The sequence below is a fragment of the Durio zibethinus genome, chromosome 7 (genome assembly GCF_047325235.1).
Source record: "Durio zibethinus cultivar Kanyao isolate XHJ-2024 chromosome 7, ASM4732523v1, whole genome shotgun sequence".
In the NCBI taxonomy this organism is placed as follows: Eukaryota; Viridiplantae; Streptophyta; class Magnoliopsida; order Malvales; family Malvaceae; genus Durio; species Durio zibethinus.
This window is the reverse complement of record NC_143168.1, coordinates 26,124,190-26,144,460: the sequence shown is the minus strand read 5'-3', so window position 1 is coordinate 26,144,460 and position 20,271 is coordinate 26,124,190. Positions and strand designations below refer to the sequence as shown.

Below are 20,271 nucleotides of genomic sequence, written 5' to 3'. Positions count from 1 at the left end.
TTATTTTTTGACATACACACATGTAAATGCATTCACATATAAATATGTATATATATTTATTTAATAAAATTTTATTTATAAAATTCTTAAATATACACATAATATGTGAAAAAATAAAAATCAATACTTTTAGTTTTATTATTTACTTTTGTTTCTTACTCATTATAATGTGAAGAATAACAACGTTTATTTTCTCATATACAATTAAAATAATATTTTTTTATATACAATAAAAACAAGAATAAAGACATAAATCTATTTTAGCTAAAGATTATTTTTTATTGTTTATTCCTATTAATTCACACTTTATATGATATCTATATAAATTCTAAAGGTTGTTTATTTGTTTTTCTTCAAAATTAATGCATATATTATAATAAAATTGTTTATCATTCAAAGTATAAATGTTTACCAGATAAATAATAAAAATTTTTTTCTGATCTTCAATTCAAAGGGGACAAATATGATAAACAAATTTTTAGTGAGGGTAAGGCTTAAAATTTCAAAATTTATGAGATTTTACTATAATAAATCTAAAATTTTTTTATACTTCAGTGGGGCAGCTGCCCCACAATTATGTATGTAAATCCGTTTCTGGGCACGAAAATGATATAAATTTTGATTAAGTTAACAATTTTTATAAGAAAAATGCAATAAAAAAAATTGAGGAACAACAGCAAAAGTTATCAGAATTGAAAGCATATCAGCTCATAAATATTGCTATGAAACCTCCCTTTTGACTACTCTCAAAAGAATAAAATTTTACCTCAAATCCTTGAGTTGTTAGTTTCATTCCAGGAATTCCAGGAATCTCAACTGTCTGCTGCTCTTCAGCCATGTTTTCTCGTTTGTTGTTGAATCAATGCTTCACTCAGAGTACGCTAACTGAAAGCTGCAGGAGACATACGAGTGCAAGTGATCTTTATGGTTATACTTATCAGCAACCTTTTATAGCCCGAATCTTGACTAGAGTTGAATGACACCTCCATGACGCCGCTAGGTATGTCACCCCATTTGCAATTATATTCCCAGCCAGACCTGTGTAAACATTAAAATCCCATTGTTTCGATTGCCAAGAAATGGCCTTGTCCAGTCCCTTTCAGGCTGTCACATTACAGTTCCATCAATTAAGCCACTTCAATTTTCAAATTATTGACTGATAAGGCAATGCTTTGCCAAAGAAGTTCCAGTTAAAATGCCTTTTTCCTATACTTCATGGATGTTTACAAAGTAGAGAGCCACCGTGAAACTTGCTGTCAATTATCCTCAGTTCTATAAATCCTTTCTTTTGTCTTTTTCTCCAAATTTGTAAGCCTTATTTATAAATAGCATAACAGTGCTCTTAACAACTTCAAAGATAGAAAAACCACTCAAGTACATGCATACAACTGCAAAGTGCAGAGCTGGTAGCCTGCTTATTCATTTATATATTTTTGACATTGCTGCTGACTTAGTTTGCTGCAGACTTTAACTTTAAATTTTGTTCTGCTTTGGGGGTGTATTAGCGAATTTCCATGTCAACTTAGTATATACTTCCGGTTGTCTAGACCCAGCTACCTGGTTTATGGGAATCACATCAGTAATCTCTTTTAAATCTTCTTCTGTGAGCTTCACTCCCACAGAATCAATGTTGCTATCCAGATTTTTAATCTTGGTTGTTCCTACAAAAAAAAGGTTAAAGAGAGGGTTAAAATTCATATTTCTAATGCAACATCAAACATCTGAACAAACAAGGTAAATTTGTACAATATTTTTCAGGCAAATTACGTTAATTCTGCTGTGATGTCGTTCAAGTATCTTTATTGCCTGCTATCAAGCAGAACAAAATGGATGTAATAAATGAGACTGTGACTCACCAGGAATAGGGACTACATCATCCCCTTGATGAAGAACCCAGGCAAGTGCTAGTTGTGCAGGGGTACACCCATGCTTTTGAGCCATCTTCTCCATTTGAAAATATAAATTCTTGTTTCTGTCCAAGTTTTCTCCTTGAAACCTTGGGTGATGTGTCTTAAAGAAGAAGTTGACAATCAGTCAATGAGAAGGCTTGTTTCTATGCAAAACTGAGTATAGGTTAAAGCCATAAATAAATGAGTTTCCATACCAGAAAACTATTTGCAGGCAGACTATCCACAACTGCTCTGCCACCAAAGAAACCTCGAGCAAGAGGGCTATATGGAACTATGCCAATCCCAAGTTCCCTGCATATAGGAACACATTAATTTAATTAGGCATTTCTCATTTCTTGGTTTCAAGAAATAAAAGGCACAATTTCTGAAACAACAGGTAACATAGATAGTTCACCTTCACTACAACAAGAAGTAGAATACAACATCAAAAACAAAGTTCAAATTCCAGATAACCTATACTTTTAATGATTCAATATACTATTTTTCACCAAAATCACTGGGGTTTTGAGGAAACCTGCAAAGGGGGACTATTTCCTCCTCAATGTCACGAGTCCAGAGCGACCACTCCATTTGTAAAGCAGTGATGGGATGAACAGCATGTGCCCTCCTTATAGTTTCAGGGCTAGCTTCAGATAAACCTATGTATTTTATTTTCCCCTCTTCCACCAACTTCTTCAGTTCTCCCATCTAAGATAGATAGCATAAACACAAAATATGTTTAGTTTTAGGTTCAAGCTGCTAAAGTGCTAAACATCATATACCACAATGAGCATTTAAAATAAGGAAAATATAGGATGCTTTCTATTCTACTGCAGCACTTACCGTATCCTCTATCGGTGTTTTAGTGTCAATCCTGTGCTGATAGTAGAGATCAATGTATTCCACATCAAGACGTTTCAGGCTAGCCTCGACAGAGGCGCGGACATGTTCAGGGGTACCATTTATTACAACACCAGCTTTAGGATCCATTATAATACCAAATTTTGTGGCTAACTGTACCTTCTCTCGCGGTAGTTGCTTCAATGCCTGAAAAGAGATTGGTTTTTACAGATTGATGAATTGTTTTTACAAGCCAAGAAAAATAAAGAAAATAGTCATGAAATCATATCAACGTGATATCAGGAAGCAAAAAATAGGAAATTGTGGCAATTCAACTCAAAAGCCTACATGGTAGAACTCTACTACCTTTCCAACCAATATTTCATTAATTTCGGGTCCATAGATATTTGATGTATCGAAGAAAGTAATTCCTCTGTCGAATGTATGCTTGATAATCGATATGCCAACATCATCAGGGACAGGATCATTGTACATTCCAGTAAGCCCCATACAGCCAAATCCCAACTTGGAGACCTGCAGAATAATGGGGTTTACAATAGAAATGAGACAGGAAGATACTGTTTTGAGTTAAAAATGTTGAGTTGAAGCACGTTTTTAAGTGAACAGCATCTTAATCATATTCTTTCTATGAACAATGTAACCAAAAGCTGAGCAAAATTTGTAAATGTTATCAGAATTGAAAACATATCAGCTCCTAAAACATTGCTATATGTAACTTACAAAATAACACCCCACCGTTGACTACTCTCACAGAAGAACAAAATCTTACCTCAAGTCCTTGAGTTCCCAGTTTCACTCTAGGAATCTGAACACTCTGCTGCTCCTCAGCCATGGTTTCTCTTTTGTTCCTCCTTTTGGGTTTCTTTTGTTATTGAATCAATGTTTCTCTTAGTGTACAGTTGAAAAGAGAGTAACTGACAGCTATAGGAGACAAACAAAAGAACTGATATGGCTTATATATATATATATATATATATTAGAAACTTTGATGTCCGGAATTTTGATCAGAGTTGGCTGTTAACTAGACGACAGCCAACAGATATGTCACCCCATATGTCATTCTTATTTTCTTTATTGCTATTATTTTTACGAAAATATTAAAATTATGTTCCAAGAACTGTTAACATCAAAGGACATGGGCTGTCTGGTCTGCATTTAAGCTTGTCACCATTAGGACCTTAGCCGTGTTGAATAACTGATAAAACAATAGCTCATATATTGGGGGCCCAAACAGCCCTTTCTAATGATATGACCAAGGGCCCAGAAATAACAATAGAACCCATCAAAAAACTAAATCGAAGAAAACAGAGGCCATATCAAAGTATTTTACTTCCATAATTGCAAGCTATGATCATTTAGAAAATGAAATATATTTTTCACATTAATAATTAGTTCTGATTAATCATTAATCCGAGGAAAATTACTTAATCAAACTTATAAAATCATATTAGTATAACTATAAAGTTAACAGTAGTTGGCTTTATGAAAGCTTTCTCTTTCATTTATCTCAAACAAAAACAGCAGCCATGGAGAACGGGGAAATCCCAGAAAACGCCAATGAACGTATGCTTTTTCTTTTTAGCTTTTGTTGGGTCTTCTTTATTTTCTTGATTAAGTGTTTTTCTGCTTTTCTTAATGAATTTTCCTCAATTTTCTATTCAGATTGCCCGGGTCCTAATTCAGAGTCAGCGGGTAAATCCGACGCCTGCCAAGGTTGCCCTAATCAAGAAGTTTGTGCCACTGCGCCTAAGGGCCCTGACCCTGGTTTGCTCTTTCCCTCTTTTACCAAATTTTTACAAAAAACTTATGTAATCGATTTTTCATTTTTCAGGGTGACGCTAGAATATAAGCTTTGTTTTGTTTAGTTTTTTTTTTTATTTTTATGACTATTACTTTAAGTTGGTTTGAATTTCTAGTGAAAACTTTAACAGCTTGGTGATGGTACATGAACATGAAGCTATTTTGAAGTATACATGAGCTAGAACTATTACCAAAATTGATGTTATAGAATCGATTTTCGGAGTCTTTTATGTGTATATTTGAGGAATTTGTTAGCATGTTTAATTACAGCTCTGTTGTTTGCATATTTGGAATGAGAAGAGAAAGGTTGGAGACTTCTGATATATACTTTGTCAAGTGTGGGTTAATTCTTTGTTGGATCAACATTATGTGTGGTTAAGAATGATCAATCATGACGTGCGATTTGAGCTTAAATTTTTTGTTTCTTGGTATCATAGTGCTTGATTGGATGATGAAACGAGCACTCAATGATCTCATGTGCTTGTATATTAGTCATAAACATAAGAATTCTTTGCTAGTCTAGCTAAGGAAATTGGTGATTGGCATGACTGTGCCATGTCTGGTAACGAATGTAACAAAGTTGTGATGTTTTATAAAACTTGCCCCTAGTATTTGCATCTCTATTTGCAAAAATTAGGACATAAAGTAAAGATCAATGATCTTTCTATTTTCAAGGTTTTTATTTTTGAGTGTTTTGACCATTCTTTTCAGCATAAGTTGTCTCCCCTTGTTGAACCTAGATGAAATGGGGGGAGAGGATGCTAATTTGTGATTGTATTTTACTAGCATTTTCATTGTAGGAAAGTTTTGAAATTATTCTTAGACCTCCTTCCTATGACTCTTTTGTTGCCATTCTTCATCTTTGATCTTTCAATTTCCATAATGATCTACATCAAGAAGCTTGAATATAATTTACTTAACTTTAACTGGTTTTCCCTTTGTGATGATGCATCCATGATAAGCTAAAAGCCTTATGGTTTACTACATTTATCTGTCTCATGAATCAGTTATCTGATATAATGTTTAATGCGTTACATTCTGCAGACTTGGTTGCAATTGCAGAAAGAATGGCTACTATTAAGCATAAGATACTTGTTTTATCGGGGAAGGGAGGAGTTGGCAAAAGCACTTTTTCTGCCCAGCTTTCATTTGCACTAGCTGCTAAGGACTTCCAGGTTGGTCTCCTTGACATTGATATATGTGGCCCAAGCATTCCAAAGATGCTTGGTCTAGAAGGTCAAGACATTCACCAGAGCAACCTTGGTTGGTCTCCTGTCTACGTTGAATCCAACCTTGGGGTCATGTCGATTGGGTTCATGCTCCCCAACCCTGATGAAGCTGTCATTTGGAGAGGACCGCGTAAAAATGGGCTCATCAAGCAATTCCTTAAGGATGTATATTGGGGAGAACTCAATTTTCTGGTTGTTGATGCCCCACCTGGGACCTCTGATGAGCACATCTCAATTGTCCAATTTCTTCAGGCTACCGGAATAGATGGAGCAATCATAGTCACTACCCCGCAGCAAGTCTCTTTGATTGATGTGCGAAAAGAAGTTAATTTCTGCAAAAAGGTTGGAGTACCAGTTCTTGGGGTTGTTGAGAACATGAGTGGCTTGTGTCAGCCATTGATGGATTTCAGGTTTTTGAAGATGACTGAGTCAGGTGAACACACAGATGTCACAGAGAAGGTTGTAGAGTATATGAGGGAGAAAGCACCAGAAATGCTAGATCTCATTGCTGCCAGTGAAGTCTTCGATAGCAGTGGTGGTGGTGCAGCAAAAATGTGTAAGGAGATGGGGGTACCATTCCTCGGAAAGGTTCCATTAGATCCACAGCTCTGCAAGGCAGCTGAAGAAGGCAAATCGTGCTTCACTGATCAGAAATGTGGGGTGAGTGCTCCTGCATTGAAGATTATCATTGAGAAACTAATAACAAATTATTGGCCCCAAGAAATGTCTGTGGAACAGTAGGTTAGAGAGAAGTAATGTTCATCTTTACATGGTGATCTTTGTGGAATAGAATTTTGTTTGCATGTTGTGTAATGTTCTTTTCCCTGATTCACAATTTTATGGAATTTGCTTGTGGGGTTCCATACAACACTTGAGTTGTAGAAGTTAAATTTACTAATAGATAGCCTGAGCTCTGAAGCTTTAACCATCATTTAGAATCGGGCCGGTATACTCGATACTAAAATATTTTTAAAAAAACTTATAAAATAAATAATAATTTTTAATATTATAAATAAAAATTATAATAACACAATTTAAATTTATGAATCTACATTATAAATTCGTATTAAAGATTAAATATTATAAATTACGAAGCACAAACATTGGTAAATTTATGAGAAAAATCTTCAAATTCAAGCATTGTAATATGCATTTCCATTGACCTATGGTAAAGCAAAATAAATTAACAAGAAAATTAGTAGGATAGAAAGAAATATTAAAAACTAAATTATAGACAAACAAAAAAATGAATATAAGTCCAAATGGTATTACATTTTTGTTTATATTTTTTAAAATCTACAAATTATAATCAATCACCTCGTCATGCATCATCACCAAATATCTATGGCCCCAGGGGCTGTGTATAGGTTTTGATTAATTGTACGTAATCCAATAATGAAACAAGCTTTAAAACCCAGTTAATGGGTTCAGTTGGGGTGATGATTCCCCTGCCATAGAATCTGCTTACACAACCTAATCAACATAATAAAGTAGTTAAAAAACAAGCAGAAAGTAGTCCAATCAAATCAGAGCAACTTTCACCAAAGTACAAGCTAATTTTCCTAAAAGCCATTTAGTCGGTTGTATCACTTTACAGACTAACCTTCCAAATGTTACCTAATCCTTGGTAATGTCTTTTTTTAATTGCTTTTCATGGATAACTGCCACCAATCACTCAAAAGCACGCGTTGCATAGACTTGAAAATTTGGAAAATTACCCTGCCATTGTTTTCAAAATTAAAAAGACGTCTCCAAGCTGCGTTTGTTAAACTTAGTTGACAATTGGGTTTGCTTTTCATCTTATAAACCTAATTATCATCACATGCTTGCATTAAAGGTTGCTGATTGCTCAATTTTGGTTAATGGATTTCTTTTTCTTTTCTTTTCTTTAATTTTTAAATTACTGTTCTTAATCAACAAACTAAAGTCAACTAAAAATTTTACTCAATCAATTTATACAGTTAACTGATAACATTTAACAAGTTTAATTTCAAATCCTAGTATTTATAATTTGCGGTAAATGCACTAGCTAGCTCATAAAACCACAGTATTGAAAGAGATAAAGATTTTGATGGGTTGAGATGGTCTTTCTTTCTTTCTTTCCCTGCTGTGTCTTCCTTTCCTTTTGCTTTATGGAGCGAAACTTATGCAAACATCTATGAAGCCATGCAAAGCTGGTCCCCCATTACACCTCCTTGTGTTTTATACTCTTTTTGTTTCATCTTTCATGGTTGATGCTTACCTTACACAAACAGAAACACAGAGGAAAAGAACAAAAAAGAAAAAGAAAGAGAAAGAGAGGATGAAAGGGTCATCCAACTAAAGTTATAAGAGCCTCTTAGGAAAATTTTAGTAACTCTCACTAACCTGTCTGCATGTGGTGGCCTGGCGTGAACCAATATTCAATTTGCTTCTCTCCTTTGGGACCACTTTTGCATCTTTTCCCCCCTAGTCCTTAGCCTCTCTCCACTTTTCATATTTCAATGCCTTCATTCACCGGTTTCTTACTCTCTCTAACGATATTTCCCCACACCACTCCATTTAGTTTGGAAGTAGCAAAAAAAAAAAAAACACTATGCCTAGCAAAAAGTAGAGACCAAAATCATCAAGACAATTGCTTCCTATTTATATCCTCCTCTCATTCCCCCCTCTTATCAAAGAAGTCTTGAAATTAGACGAAACAAAGAAGAGAAAAGGGTTTCAGGTTTCAGCCGATTCATATACAAGGCAGTTGCAACACATCATATCTGCAGCAGCAGTTTCTATAGTCTTTATATATCATGCACCACTGATAGTTGAAGCTGCCAGCATGATCTGGCCCTCCCTTTTTACCTTTCAGGGAGAGACTAGATCATATGGCAGCTTCATCTGTCCATGGTAACATGAACAAAACCCTAATAACACCATAAACCCTAGTTTCCTCTTTATCTGATTATTTTCGGGTAACCTTATTAGTTAGGGTTCTTTTTTCTCACTGGAAACTGGAAACCTCTTGAAAAAAAGGTGTGTCTAATTTCTTGATTTCCTTCTTGTTTTTCTTTGTTTTTTTTTTTTGAAAAAAAAAATTTATGGGTATTTCAGCTTTTACTTTTTCCTATCTTTGCTTTTTAACATTCACATGCTTCACTTATTGTATTTGTTGATAATATTTTGGTTGTAGTAATAAGTATAGTATTGTTCTTTCATGTGTCAAGATTTATTTGAAGGATCTTATAGTAGGATGTTTGTTTCAGTTTCAAGTGACAGGATTTCTCTTTCTTAATGCAATTTTGGTGCTTTTGAGATCCCTCCCCCTCTCCATCTCCCTCTCCCTCTCCCTTTTATCTTGAAAGTAGAGCTTTTTTTTTTTTTCTAATTTCTATTCCTTAATAAACTGTTTTTTTTTGTGTCAATTTTATGTATGTTTTTACAGCACTGTTTTGTACTCATGTCTTCTGAATCTATTCAGAGTTATATATTCTTACTGTTATATACATATATATATATGTATGTATATGTATATGGACAAATATTTTATAGTTTGGAATGTTTGAGTCTCACTCATAGATCTATGGTATAGTTGAGAAGTACAACTTGAATTTTTTTCTTCCATGTTTTGATTTTTGTAGAAATGTCAAGATCATTCTTTAATTCTTGGCTGTTGGTTCAATTTTCTGTTAGCAGTCATGATATCAAACATGGAAATGGATTGGTCAATAAAATGCAATTGATTTTATGATCAACCCAATTCAATGAAATAGCACAACTACTTCTATATCCCATTTATAAGATAGGAGAAATTAAATTTTTTTTCACTTTTATCTTCATTAATTTATGAACTAAAACATACATGTGACTGAGATTAAAATATTACCTCTTTTTTGGTAATTAGGATTAGGAAAGGAAGATTCGAATTCGGAACATTTAATCTATTTGAAAGAGAATTATTTTGTTTTTATTGCCATATTTTTTGGGGAATTTCCAAAATCAAAATGGGGTTTAGAAATCTCTTTAATTTCCAGAAATCACATATGCAAAGTAGAGATGATTTTAGACAAATTTTGAAGGTCTTTTGGAAATTAAATCTCTACCCAATTTTATACCCTCTTTATTAAACAAGCCAGAAAAACAGACAAGTTTGCTCCAACCCTTCTACACCCTAGCCTTGAATCTGGCTCTCATTAATTTTTCTAATGGCTAGAGGCAACTGGTAGCCACCCTGCAGCCTATCTTTTTTCTAACTAGGGTTGCAAATTAATGTTGACAAATGTTCAATCTCAATTCTCACATACAAACAAAACCGGCCAAACATTCACAGCTTGCGATTCGATGAAAGATTTTTTCAAGAAATTTTAAACATTATCTCTTCTGAACTTTTTTTTTTTTTTTAATGATTTCAACGTCAAGGTGAACGATGGGTCACAAGAGTCAACCTGTACTGCAAGCTCAATGAGTAAAGAGGAACTCTCTGTGTCTCTTTGTGGTCCTAGTAATAGGCTTTTCTGGACAAAACATCAAATTTCTAACGATTTTTTATCTCCCAAGTTCTCAAATATGTTACTGGAGTGTACTATTTGATTAGACTCAGTCAACTTTCTCCGACATGATTGTCATGCCACTGCCTAATTTCTTTGATATTCATTCTTTACCAACCTCAAAAAATACTAGCATTTATCGAAAAAATTAAACTATAACATATATATATGTGTATTATTCAATAATTGGTGCATATACATATGAATTCATCTCATGTGCATATGCATTTAATAAGCCATGATTTTGGGTTAGGCGGGGAGCATTGAAGTTTCAACAAAAATGGCATAACGTAAACATTGTTTTTGTTTCGGATTGTCGGATTTTGGGATATTGCCACATTGTTTTTCTTTGTTTTGAAGCTGGTTTTGGCTAGACTCCATATATAAAACGTTAATCATGAGGCTCCCTTAACTAGGGTTTTCGTTTTAGTTTTTTACCTTCAAAGATGTTTACATGAGCCATTTGAATTAAATCCCAAATCCATAGTTGGCCTCTTTTAATATGTCAATGAGCATGAATTAAAAAGTAACTTGATGATCAAATTATTTATGTTTTCCAAAACTTCCTGGCCAAAAACAAAAAATTTAGTCCAAAACTTTGCTTGCCAGAATTTGTTGGTATGGCATTAAGTAATGTGACTTTCTGTTGAACTGAAGTGACAAATAACATAACGAGAAGCCATGCCTATCTTCTTGAATTTGGCAATATATATGCTTGCTCTATGTCGTCAATAAGGGATATGGTTAATTTTGATGCTGTCGAAGAACAATGTGTAAGGCTTGAAATATTTTGTACTTTTTGTTGGAGTGGCTGATGATGCATGAAAAATACCAACAACTCAAGAGAAATTCCCACTACTTGCATTACTACATATATATATATATATATATATATATATATATATATATATACGCCACTCATCATCAATATCAGTAGGAAACCTTTTATTAATTCCTCTAGAAAATGTCAAGTTAATTATCTCATATATATGCTTTGATCGATGTCAAAAGCTTTGTGTTCCCTTAATGTTATTAATATTTAATACCAATGACAAAGCCTCCGTATATATAAATTGCTGTGTGAAAAAACAAAACAATTTATCCTATATATACATATTTATCATATGACAATTGCAAAGGCACATTCATGAAGCATGCATGATAAAAAAGACAAAACTTTGGTAATATATATATATATATATATATATATATTAAGATGAAGATGAAGATGAAGAAAATACCCTATAGCTAAAGAAAAAAAAAAGGAGAATATTAAGATAAAATGACATAAATAATAAAGAATATATACCGTCATTTTTTGGTGCACTAAAGAATTATACATAGGTATTACAAAAGATTTATATGTAGTGCATATGATTTGTCTCTATCAACGACACTATCCTTGTTTGGCCGTTCTTATCAGAAAAAAAAAAAAAAAAAAGAGATGTCATATTTGAAGCCATTATTTTGATAGTCAATTAGGATATGTCATAAAAAAAAAAAAATGTACATCAAAATATCTAACTTTATTAGAAAGCCAAATGGTTTACTTAAATTTTATATAATAATTTTAATTTTAATAATCAAAATTTAAATTTTGACAACTTCTAATACAATTTTTTTTTAAAAAAATGCAATGAATTTTAGAACCTTTTAAGAGTTAAATTAAATTTCTAGGGAGCTAACGGCCTTAAGTCTTTTATAATAGAAAGAGAAACAATTTAATAGATCTAACAATTTGTATATTTATTTTGTGTAAAATATTATATTTATATCATATTTTATAAAAAAATTGTGTATTATAATTTAAACTGACATGAAAATATAAAATACGTATTTTTTAATTTTTTTAAATTTATTTATAATTTTTATTAAAATTTTAAATTAAATTATTTTCATATATTTTATTCGTATTATTTTTTTATTTTGTCACTTAATCATGTTTTAAATTGTCACAATTTAACAAACCAATCAATCGGCAAGGACTGGGCCAGTAATTATAAAGCCCCAAACAAATTTCCATTTTGATGATAAGTCTTCAGCTATGGCCCATTGGCCCAATTAAAGAGAATTGTTATTCTCTGGGCTCCACATACAAATAAAGTAATTTTGCTGTTTTCAATCAACACCCAATTTCCCAGCCCAATAGCCCCATCTCCTACAGCTAAATTACGTTAATGTACTAAAATTTTGAGAAAAATGCATTTTAAACTTCAAAATTGAGAATCTATCTATACTATTAATAACAATTTTTTATTAAATTTGATATTACGAATCAAATAATTCAGTCAAAAAATTATAAAGAAATCAAATAAAATTATCTTAACAAATATATAAAATTAAAGATATTCATATCTTTTTATTTAAAAAATAATTTTCCATTTTAAAAAATCTATCTTTCTTTCACAAATTATTTATTTTAAAACACAATAATTTTTCTACTCATATAGGATTGTCTCAAATTCTAGTTATATAAACACTAAAGTCCACATCATCTATTTTCACATGGCAAAAATTTCAAACCATCAATTTCAATTTGAAAGCTTTTTTTTTTTTAAATCTTATTAAAGATGTCAATATCACACCAACATATTAATTGTAGAAATTTAATCCCCTTAATAATTTGATTTAATTGAAGAATTTATTGAAATATAAAAATTAAGTTTTGACAGATTAAGATAGGGAGATTGTTAAAAAAAAAATTGCCATTTAAAGATAAATTGTACAATTTGATCACAAAAGTATTATGCTACCTATATTTTCCACTCCACTAAAACTGTTGTCTTTCGTAAAAAAAAAATCATGAAAAATGTTAAGTTACTTACATGGGGGAAATGTAAAATTTTTGGGTCTTTTTCTATTTAGTTTCTGTGTTTCTTAAAATATTATTTTCCCTTTTTTTTTTTTTTTTAAAGATCAATTATTGATGTTGCTGGAGACAAAGTTAGAAAGCCTTTACCAAAACAAAGGACAATCTTCATGGAAATAAATTTTTGCAGTACAATTGTTTACAGCGTCTCGTCAAGGTCAGCCCCACCTGAAGCTCTCTCTCTCTCGTTGCTTTTTTTTTTTTTTTTTATTTCTTGTGATTTTGTTGAATTAGCTTTGTACCCATATGTTTACTGAATTGTCCTTTTTTTTTTTTTTCCTTTTTTAAAGCTTTGTCCTTCAACAACCAGTCAAATTTAACATTTTTATAAACTACCCATTTCAGCTTTTGCATCAAAGGTTCTATTTTTGTGTTTTTTCTATTGAAATTTGATGTATTTTACTGACCCAGTTCAAGTTTTCTTCATAAAAATGCCTCCTTGCTTAATGGGCTGACTTTTTTTCCATTAAAACAATAATCTTAATGCTAAAATATGATTTTTCCCACTTTACTTAATGGATGTTGATGTGATAAGCTGGAGCAAGTTTCAGTCTTTGCATGCAGAAATTATTTATAGTTAATTGAATATAAAAATAAAGAATTTGAATTAATTTATTATGCCACTTGCTCTATGAGCCTTGGTTCTGTTTTGCTGAATATATAATAACAATTGGAGTGTTACAAAGTTAATGCTTTTGGTGTTAAAAGTTATGCTCAAGAAGCAAGAAATAAACAAAACTGAGATTAGATGACCATTTTCATTTTGGATTGGATCAAAAAGAAGTTTTGTTTGAGAAAATTTTCCATTGAATGAATTAAAATTGATTGCCAAGTGTTGTTTCAGTTGTTCTGCAGTAACATGTTGGTTGCAAGGATATTTAGGTTGTTCCTTTGTGTTATTCTTTATTCTGTTTGAGATGAGATTCATCCAGCTTAATAGCTGGCATTGATACTATTGCTGAACTCGACATAGTTGATCCATTCCTATGTTACATACAATTTCTCGACTTTAGTTATTTGATGAGGGTGTTACTTGAGTGATATTCAGACCACGTACGCGTGCTAGCTCCTGGGTATTGGCTGGAGTTATAATCTGGTCGATCAATAGGTTTGAGCAAAGGTTTTAGAATTTTTCAATATTGGACGAAGCAAAAATGTGACGACAAATTGTCAAATTCATCTTTTTCTGTGAGAGTAATGGGTCCCAAACATGTTTTTTATTACCAACAACCTGGGACAACAATGATTCTGTTTCCACTTAAGAAAGAGCCTGTCAAGTGATAGAATTCTAGCTTTATTGTGGAAATTGCAACATACTTGTATTGCATGTGTTACGTGAAAAAGTTCTTTGAAAGTTATGCTGTGTTGTGACTTGTGAGAAAGATGAAGTATTGGTGAGAGATATAGAAGCCTTAAATAATTATTGACTGATCATTGATCAATGAGTTGGCTTTCATTGGTGACACTCGTCCGCTGAATAAACAGTAAAAATTAAAGATTCATACTGGTTATAAATGGGTCATTGCATGCGACTTCGGATTGAAGTTTACTATATTGCTATTGAGATAACTGGAGTTTATATGAGGATGATAATGTTAATTTCTTATAGTTCTTTCTTTTTACTTTCAATGCTAGAAGTTTATAGCACCAAAAGGCACTGCCAATTATGCAGTTTCTCCTTTGTTTCCCTTAAAAATTGAACTTTGAGGGTTTTTCATGGTAATTATGTCTTTTAAACATATACTTGGTTCCTTGCAGTCCCAATCTGTATAATTCTCTGCAAGGAGGTTTAGGTTTTTATTTATTTATCTAGTTATTTAGTCACTTTGGATGCCTAAAGCATAAATGGTGAGACGTTTTTGTTTTGCATATCAGTTAGCTTTGTTTTGGCTACTGTTGCAGTTAAAAGGGACTAATAAATCAATGATTTTCTACGTGCTCAATGCAATGGGCACCTTCTTGTATGGTACAATCTCTGGATGATTAAACTGCAAAATCAACTAAAGGGGGTCCTTTTTTCTTGAAGCTAGTGAATTCTAAAGTGAACGATGAAAGAGCTAATTAAAATTTCTTATTTACCTCTTACAGTTAAAGCCAACTGTGTGCTCTACTGTGGAATATTTTGATTGTTTGAAATTATAACATGATGGTTGGTCTGTGTGTTTGTGAACTGGTTATCATAAGTTTTGATAGACTTAGAAAGATTATTGTTCTTAAAATAGACTATTGGATTTCAAGGAAAGTTTCATCTCATTATTGTTACATCCACTGGACAGAGCAAAAAGCTTAATTTCATATCTACTAGTAATATGTCTACAATATGAAGCCTAACCTGCATGGCTACATTGTTATCCACTAAAACCAAATGACATATGTAATTTATTTGCATTAGGAGAGGGTTTTCTTTCAGCATAGTGATTGCATAATAATGTGGTGCAAAACAGTTTATTTTGAAGTTAATGCATGTATAAGCAACAAATGAATCTTGATTCTTCTCCTAGAAGCTTACATTCAACAATTAAAATGAAACTAGAACAGATATAAATATTGAAAAGAAGGAAATCAGAAGCCTGCATCAGCAATAGTAAAGAGAAACTACTAAGGTTATGTATTTTTATTCCTACTACTTAGAAAATAAAAAGACTATCTCATGTGAACTGACTGATCTTTCCAGGATGCAAAAGCGCTCGGATCGCAGAGGAGAAATGCTTCATACTGGAATCCACTTAACTAGCCAGCCAAGTGGCCAAGACAAAGCTGCAATTCCAATACAAGCACCCCATTGCCCCCAGTTCAGCCTCTGAGTGTTAGCAAACCTCTTTAAGAATTCCACCATTACCACTTGAAGAATTATAGTTATGCCAATGATCCCAAGAAAGAGTTTGTTCTTGTGTAGTCCCTCGAATATATTCTTCTTTTCTAGTTTTCTGGCATTAAACTCATTGAACACTTGACAGAGGACAAAAGTGTTGAAAATGAGTGTGTTCTTGACCTTCTCATCCACACCAAAGATAGATTTTCCCCTGAACTGAAGGGTTAGTAGAACTGCAACTTGATACAAGGCTTGAGCGATGAGGTTCCTCCACATGATGTTCGAAATTAGGGGCTTGGATCGACCCACAGGTGGCTTTGTCATGAGATCATTGGTAGGTCGCTCAGTGGCCAAAGCTAAAGCTCCCAAGGTATCCATTATTAGGTTCACCCACAAAAGCTGGACAGCTGTCAGTGGGACTTCACCAGAGGATATTGCTGCAATAAAGTTGATGGCTAGGGCTGCTATATTAACTGTGAGTTGAAACTGAATGAATTTCTGAATGTTGTTGAAGACACACCTACCCCACCTTAAAACTGTCACCACAGAGGTGAAGTTATCATCCAAGATGACTATATCTGAGCTTTCCTTGGCAACTTCAGTTCCTTGGATTCCCATGGAAAGTCCAATATCTGCTTCCTTTAAAGCTGGTGCATCATTCGTTCCATCCCCCGTGACTGCTACAGCATGACCATTCTGCTTTAGACACTGTACCATCAGAAGTTTATCAAAAGGTGATGATCTGGCCATCACACGGATTTTATTGATCTTTGCCATTCTCTCTTCTGGTGAGTAATTTCTGAACTGTGCACCTTCTATTACTGCTTCGTTCATATCCTCATGAGGTTCCAGAATGCCACATTCAACCGCTATAGCTTTTGCTGTGAAGACATTGTCTCCAGTTATCATCTTGATGTTTACTCCAGCATCTATGCAAGATTCCACGGCTATTCTGGCACCAGGACGACATGGGTCTTTCAAACCTACCATCCCTAACAAGGTGAGTCTGCTTTCTTCCAAAACCTGCTCATTGTCTTCTGGAATTTTGGTGTGAGCAAATGCTATGCACCTCAAGCTTTTTGCTGCCATATTCTGAATAATTGTCCCAATCTCTGTTCTTTCTTCATCATCTATGGCTTTAATTGTTCCTCTTCTATCATAATATTGTGAACACATTGCCACGATCATCTCAGCAGCACCCTTCCAGTGTACGTGTGTAGCACCCTCACTGTTCCTCCTTATCAGAACTCCGCTCTTTTTCTTCTCTGAATTGAAGGCCGCTACTTGGATGAGTTCATAATTTTGCTTTGGGTCATCTAGGTTCATCCCCAAATCTAAGACAGCCCAAGAGAGTATTGCTTTCTCAGTTGGACTACCAGAAATCTCAGGAAGTGATCTAGAGTTTGGCTTATAAACAGTACCAGTTGTGTTTAAAGCAATGGCTTGTTGCAGTAACTCATGGACATTAGGTGCTATTTCCGAGGAAATTCTATCCTTCATAAATTCTTTCCCTACCCAAAACTCAGTAACCTTCATTTCATTTAAAGTAAGGGTACCTGTCTTATCTGTGCAGATTGTTGTGGCTGAACCCATCGTCTCACAGGCAGAAAGCTTTCTGACCATTGCATGATCAGCCATCATTTGCTTCATAGAGTAAGCCAGAGTTAGAGTTACTGCCAAAGGTAGACCTTCTGGAATTGCTACTACCACAATGGTAATTGCTGCTGAAATAATATCCACGACTGAGTTCATCATACTGTCAAGCTTTGTCTTCCCCGGAATATATTCTTTGTTTCCCTTGTCATCTTTTGTGTTTCCAGTGAAGTAACGAATAAGCAAAACTGCAAGAACAAGTACGGCTACTGCCAATCCGATCTTCCCAATAAAAGAAGTCAGCTTGTTGAGGCGAGCCTGTAGTGGGGTCTCCTCATCTAAGTCCCGATTTATGGAACTCATCATCTCTCCCCATGCAGTATTCATGCCAACAGAAGTGACAAGCATGGAACCAAACCCATCTGTCACCTTTGTACCAGAGAGGACAAAAGGATTGTTGCTGCCATTGATCTCAACGTGGTCGCTTTCCCCAGTCATGCTAGATTCATCCACCTTCAAGGAGTGGCCATCCAAGAACAATCCATCTGCGGGAATTTGATCACCAATTTTCAAGCACACAATATCTCCCACAACAACTTCAAAGACTGATATATATTGGCGTCGACCATCTCTCACTACTTCCACTCTTATATCACTACTCTCATTTGAAAGTTTCTGGAATTGTCTGTTTTGCCTGAAGTTACTGACAGCAGATACAGCGACAACGAGAAAGACAGCAACGATAATACTCCCACCATCGTACCATCCATCTGCTATGCCATGCTGCTTAATGCCAAAGCCCAGCGAGAGTATAGCACAAACCAAGAGTATGCAAATGGTGGTATCCTTAAAAGCTTCAAAAATAAAGCTAAGAAAGCTTTTAGTAGGTGGTTTCTGATACCTGTTGGCGCCAAAGACATCAATCCTGTGTGTAAGATCAGCCTGATCGGCACTGATACCATCCTTCTCATCAGTTTCAAGACATGCAGCAATCTGTTTTACTCCTCCAAGTTTACTTAGGGTTTCAAGGTTCTTCTCTCTTACCACCTCAGTGAGTGTTTTTTGATCAACACAGAGAGAAGGTAGGTGATCATCACTGGAGTCATTGTCATGGATATCAAGGGCAATATAGGATAGAGTACGCAAGATCTGCTTCTTGTTAATAACCTTCATGTACAAAGAAACAAGAGTCCTAGCAGAATATATTGTTGCAAAAACCGAACGCCACCTCCGTTGCTGACGTTTTGCTGCCGGCATATCTTCTGCATCAGACATGGCTGGTTCAGCAGGCTTACGATTTATCAAAGACATGTTAAACGACAGGGACGAAAGGGTTAAAACGATTTCAGTAAGAATATTTCTTTAGGGTGTAGAAGGAAAACAAGATGGAGAAAAGGAGTTTTAGTTAAGTCAAAAGAGTATGAATTTGTGAGGGAATACTTTGGCTGTGATACGAAGGAAGAGTTAGTATAATTGCAAATTTATATGGTTCATGCAAAGCTCATTATTCTTTTCCCACTTTTTCTTTTCTCCTTTTATTTTCCAAGAAATTTCTTGTCCACTTTCACTGCAGCTTCTTGAAGTAACTGCTCTGACCAAATCCAATATCATTAATGGTTATTGAATTAGAATAAAATATTTAATTTGATACATGAATTTTAAAATTTTTTAATGTGATATTTTATTGATACTTTAAAATGGGATATATCTCCTTATATAGAAAATTTTATATAGAAAATTTTAATTGTTGATGAATAAAACTAATTTTACATTAATTTTATTCATATTTTAAATAAATATATTTAAATAAATAATTATTATATGATAAATAGTTATAATTATTTAAATATAAATATATTATTATTCATAAATGTTATAATTATATAAAAAATTATAATTATTTGAATAAAAATTTATATCTGTTCGTTTATTATAAATAATTTTTTTAGTATAACTATTATTATTATTTTTGATTATAGAGTTTTAGATTTTATTATATCTTATAAGAATAATTGTTTTTAAAAAAATATTTTTTTGTGTTAAAGTTAAAATTATTTTTTATTATTTTATTATTTATTTATTTATTTAATAATTTTAATTATAAATCTATTCGTTAATGTGTTACTTACTTTTAATTTGATTAACTTCAAATAATATACGTGATAAATAAATAATTTTTTAAATATCATATTAATTAATAAATTTATTGTTTAAGTAAAAATTTTTAAAATTTAAATATCTCACTAAATATTTCATTATAATTTGGAAATTATTTTTGACATTAATTTTTTATTTTAATTTGTAAATCAAGTTTTTATATAAAAAATTTTATATATATATATATATATTGTCGTTTAGGATTCAAGTCGGATAAAAAAATTTTAATTCAAAAGATGCTTTTCTTTTCCATGTTAAACCAGCTTTTATTAGGAATTAATTTTTGCATTTATATTTTCCATCTTTTTCTTAATTTCCTTGTCCCTTTCCGGTCAATGAAGAAAGTTCTCTGTAATTTCATCTGAGACTGGGGTGGACACAAATTTACTGCACGTAATAATCCCAATATTTAGAAAAGGATAGAGATAATATTTAGAAAACTTAATATTAAGAAGATAAATTGATTTGATAATGATGATAATAATTGTGATAAGTACAATAAGAAATGCCAGGAAATTTTGCAAGCAAAGTGAAAAGTAAGATACAC

At 33.0% G+C, this 20,271-nt stretch overlaps 2 protein-coding genes and 1 pseudogene across 3 annotated transcripts; 1 reads left to right on the top strand and 2 right to left on the bottom strand.

Moving 5' to 3' along the window:
• Positions 1 to 1,250: 1,250 nt before the first annotated feature.
• Positions 1,251 to 3,701, bottom strand: LOC111277190 (perakine reductase-like). The gene is made up of 7 exons (XM_022863432.2): positions 3,520 to 3,701; positions 3,096 to 3,263; positions 2,733 to 2,936; positions 2,425 to 2,597; positions 2,105 to 2,201; positions 1,857 to 2,010; positions 1,251 to 1,661 (listed from the first exon to the last, which is right to left on the bottom strand). The coding sequence occupies exons 1-7, from the start codon at positions 3,580 to 3,582 to the stop codon at positions 1,474 to 1,476; spliced, it is 1,047 nt and encodes a 348-aa protein (XP_022719167.1). The 5' UTR covers positions 3,583 to 3,701; the 3' UTR covers positions 1,251 to 1,473.
• A 438-nt stretch (positions 3,702 to 4,139) lies between these two features.
• LOC111277189 (cytosolic Fe-S cluster assembly factor NBP35-like) lies at positions 4,140 to 6,710 on the top strand. Its single transcript, XM_022863431.2, has 3 exons — positions 4,140 to 4,313; positions 4,413 to 4,514; positions 5,595 to 6,710. Exons 1-3 carry the CDS (start codon positions 4,277 to 4,279, stop codon positions 6,518 to 6,520), a joined length of 1,065 nt encoding a protein of 354 aa, XP_022719166.1. The 5' UTR covers positions 4,140 to 4,276; the 3' UTR covers positions 6,521 to 6,710.
• An 8,812-nt stretch (positions 6,711 to 15,522) lies between these two features.
• LOC111277188 (calcium-transporting ATPase 12, plasma membrane-type pseudogene) lies at positions 15,523 to 19,122 on the bottom strand (annotated as a pseudogene). The gene has a single exon (XR_016343721.1). The product of XR_016343721.1 is annotated as a calcium-transporting ATPase 12, plasma membrane-type pseudogene (transcript).
• Between the last annotated feature and the right edge of the window lie 1,149 nt (positions 19,123 to 20,271).

What these genes read in the sequence shown, in the direction of transcription:
- LOC111277190 (XM_022863432.2), bottom strand. Translation starts at nt 3,582, where the DNA reads ATGGCTGAGGAGCAGCAGAGTGTTCAGATTCCTAGAGTGAAACTGGGA. An exon ending in GAAATAGTCCCCCTTTGCAG is followed by an intron (nt 2,202 to 2,424) that starts GTTTCCTCAAAA and finishes TCCTATATGCAG; the next exon opens with GGAACTTGGGATTGGCATAG. An exon ending in TGCCTGCAAATAGTTTTCTG is followed by an intron (nt 2,011 to 2,104) that starts GTATGGAAACTC and finishes TTCTTCTTTAAG; the next exon opens with ACACATCACCCAAGGTTTCA.
- LOC111277189 (XM_022863431.2), top strand. Translation starts at nt 4,277, where the DNA reads ATGGAGAACGGGGAAATCCCAGAAAACGCCAATGAAC. An exon ending in CCCAGAAAACGCCAATGAAC is followed by an intron (nt 4,314 to 4,412) that starts GTATGCTTTTTC and finishes TTTTCTATTCAG; the next exon opens with ATTGCCCGGGTCCTAATTCA. An exon ending in GCCTAAGGGCCCTGACCCTG is followed by an intron (nt 4,515 to 5,594) that starts GTTTGCTCTTTC and finishes TACATTCTGCAG; the next exon opens with ACTTGGTTGCAATTGCAGAA.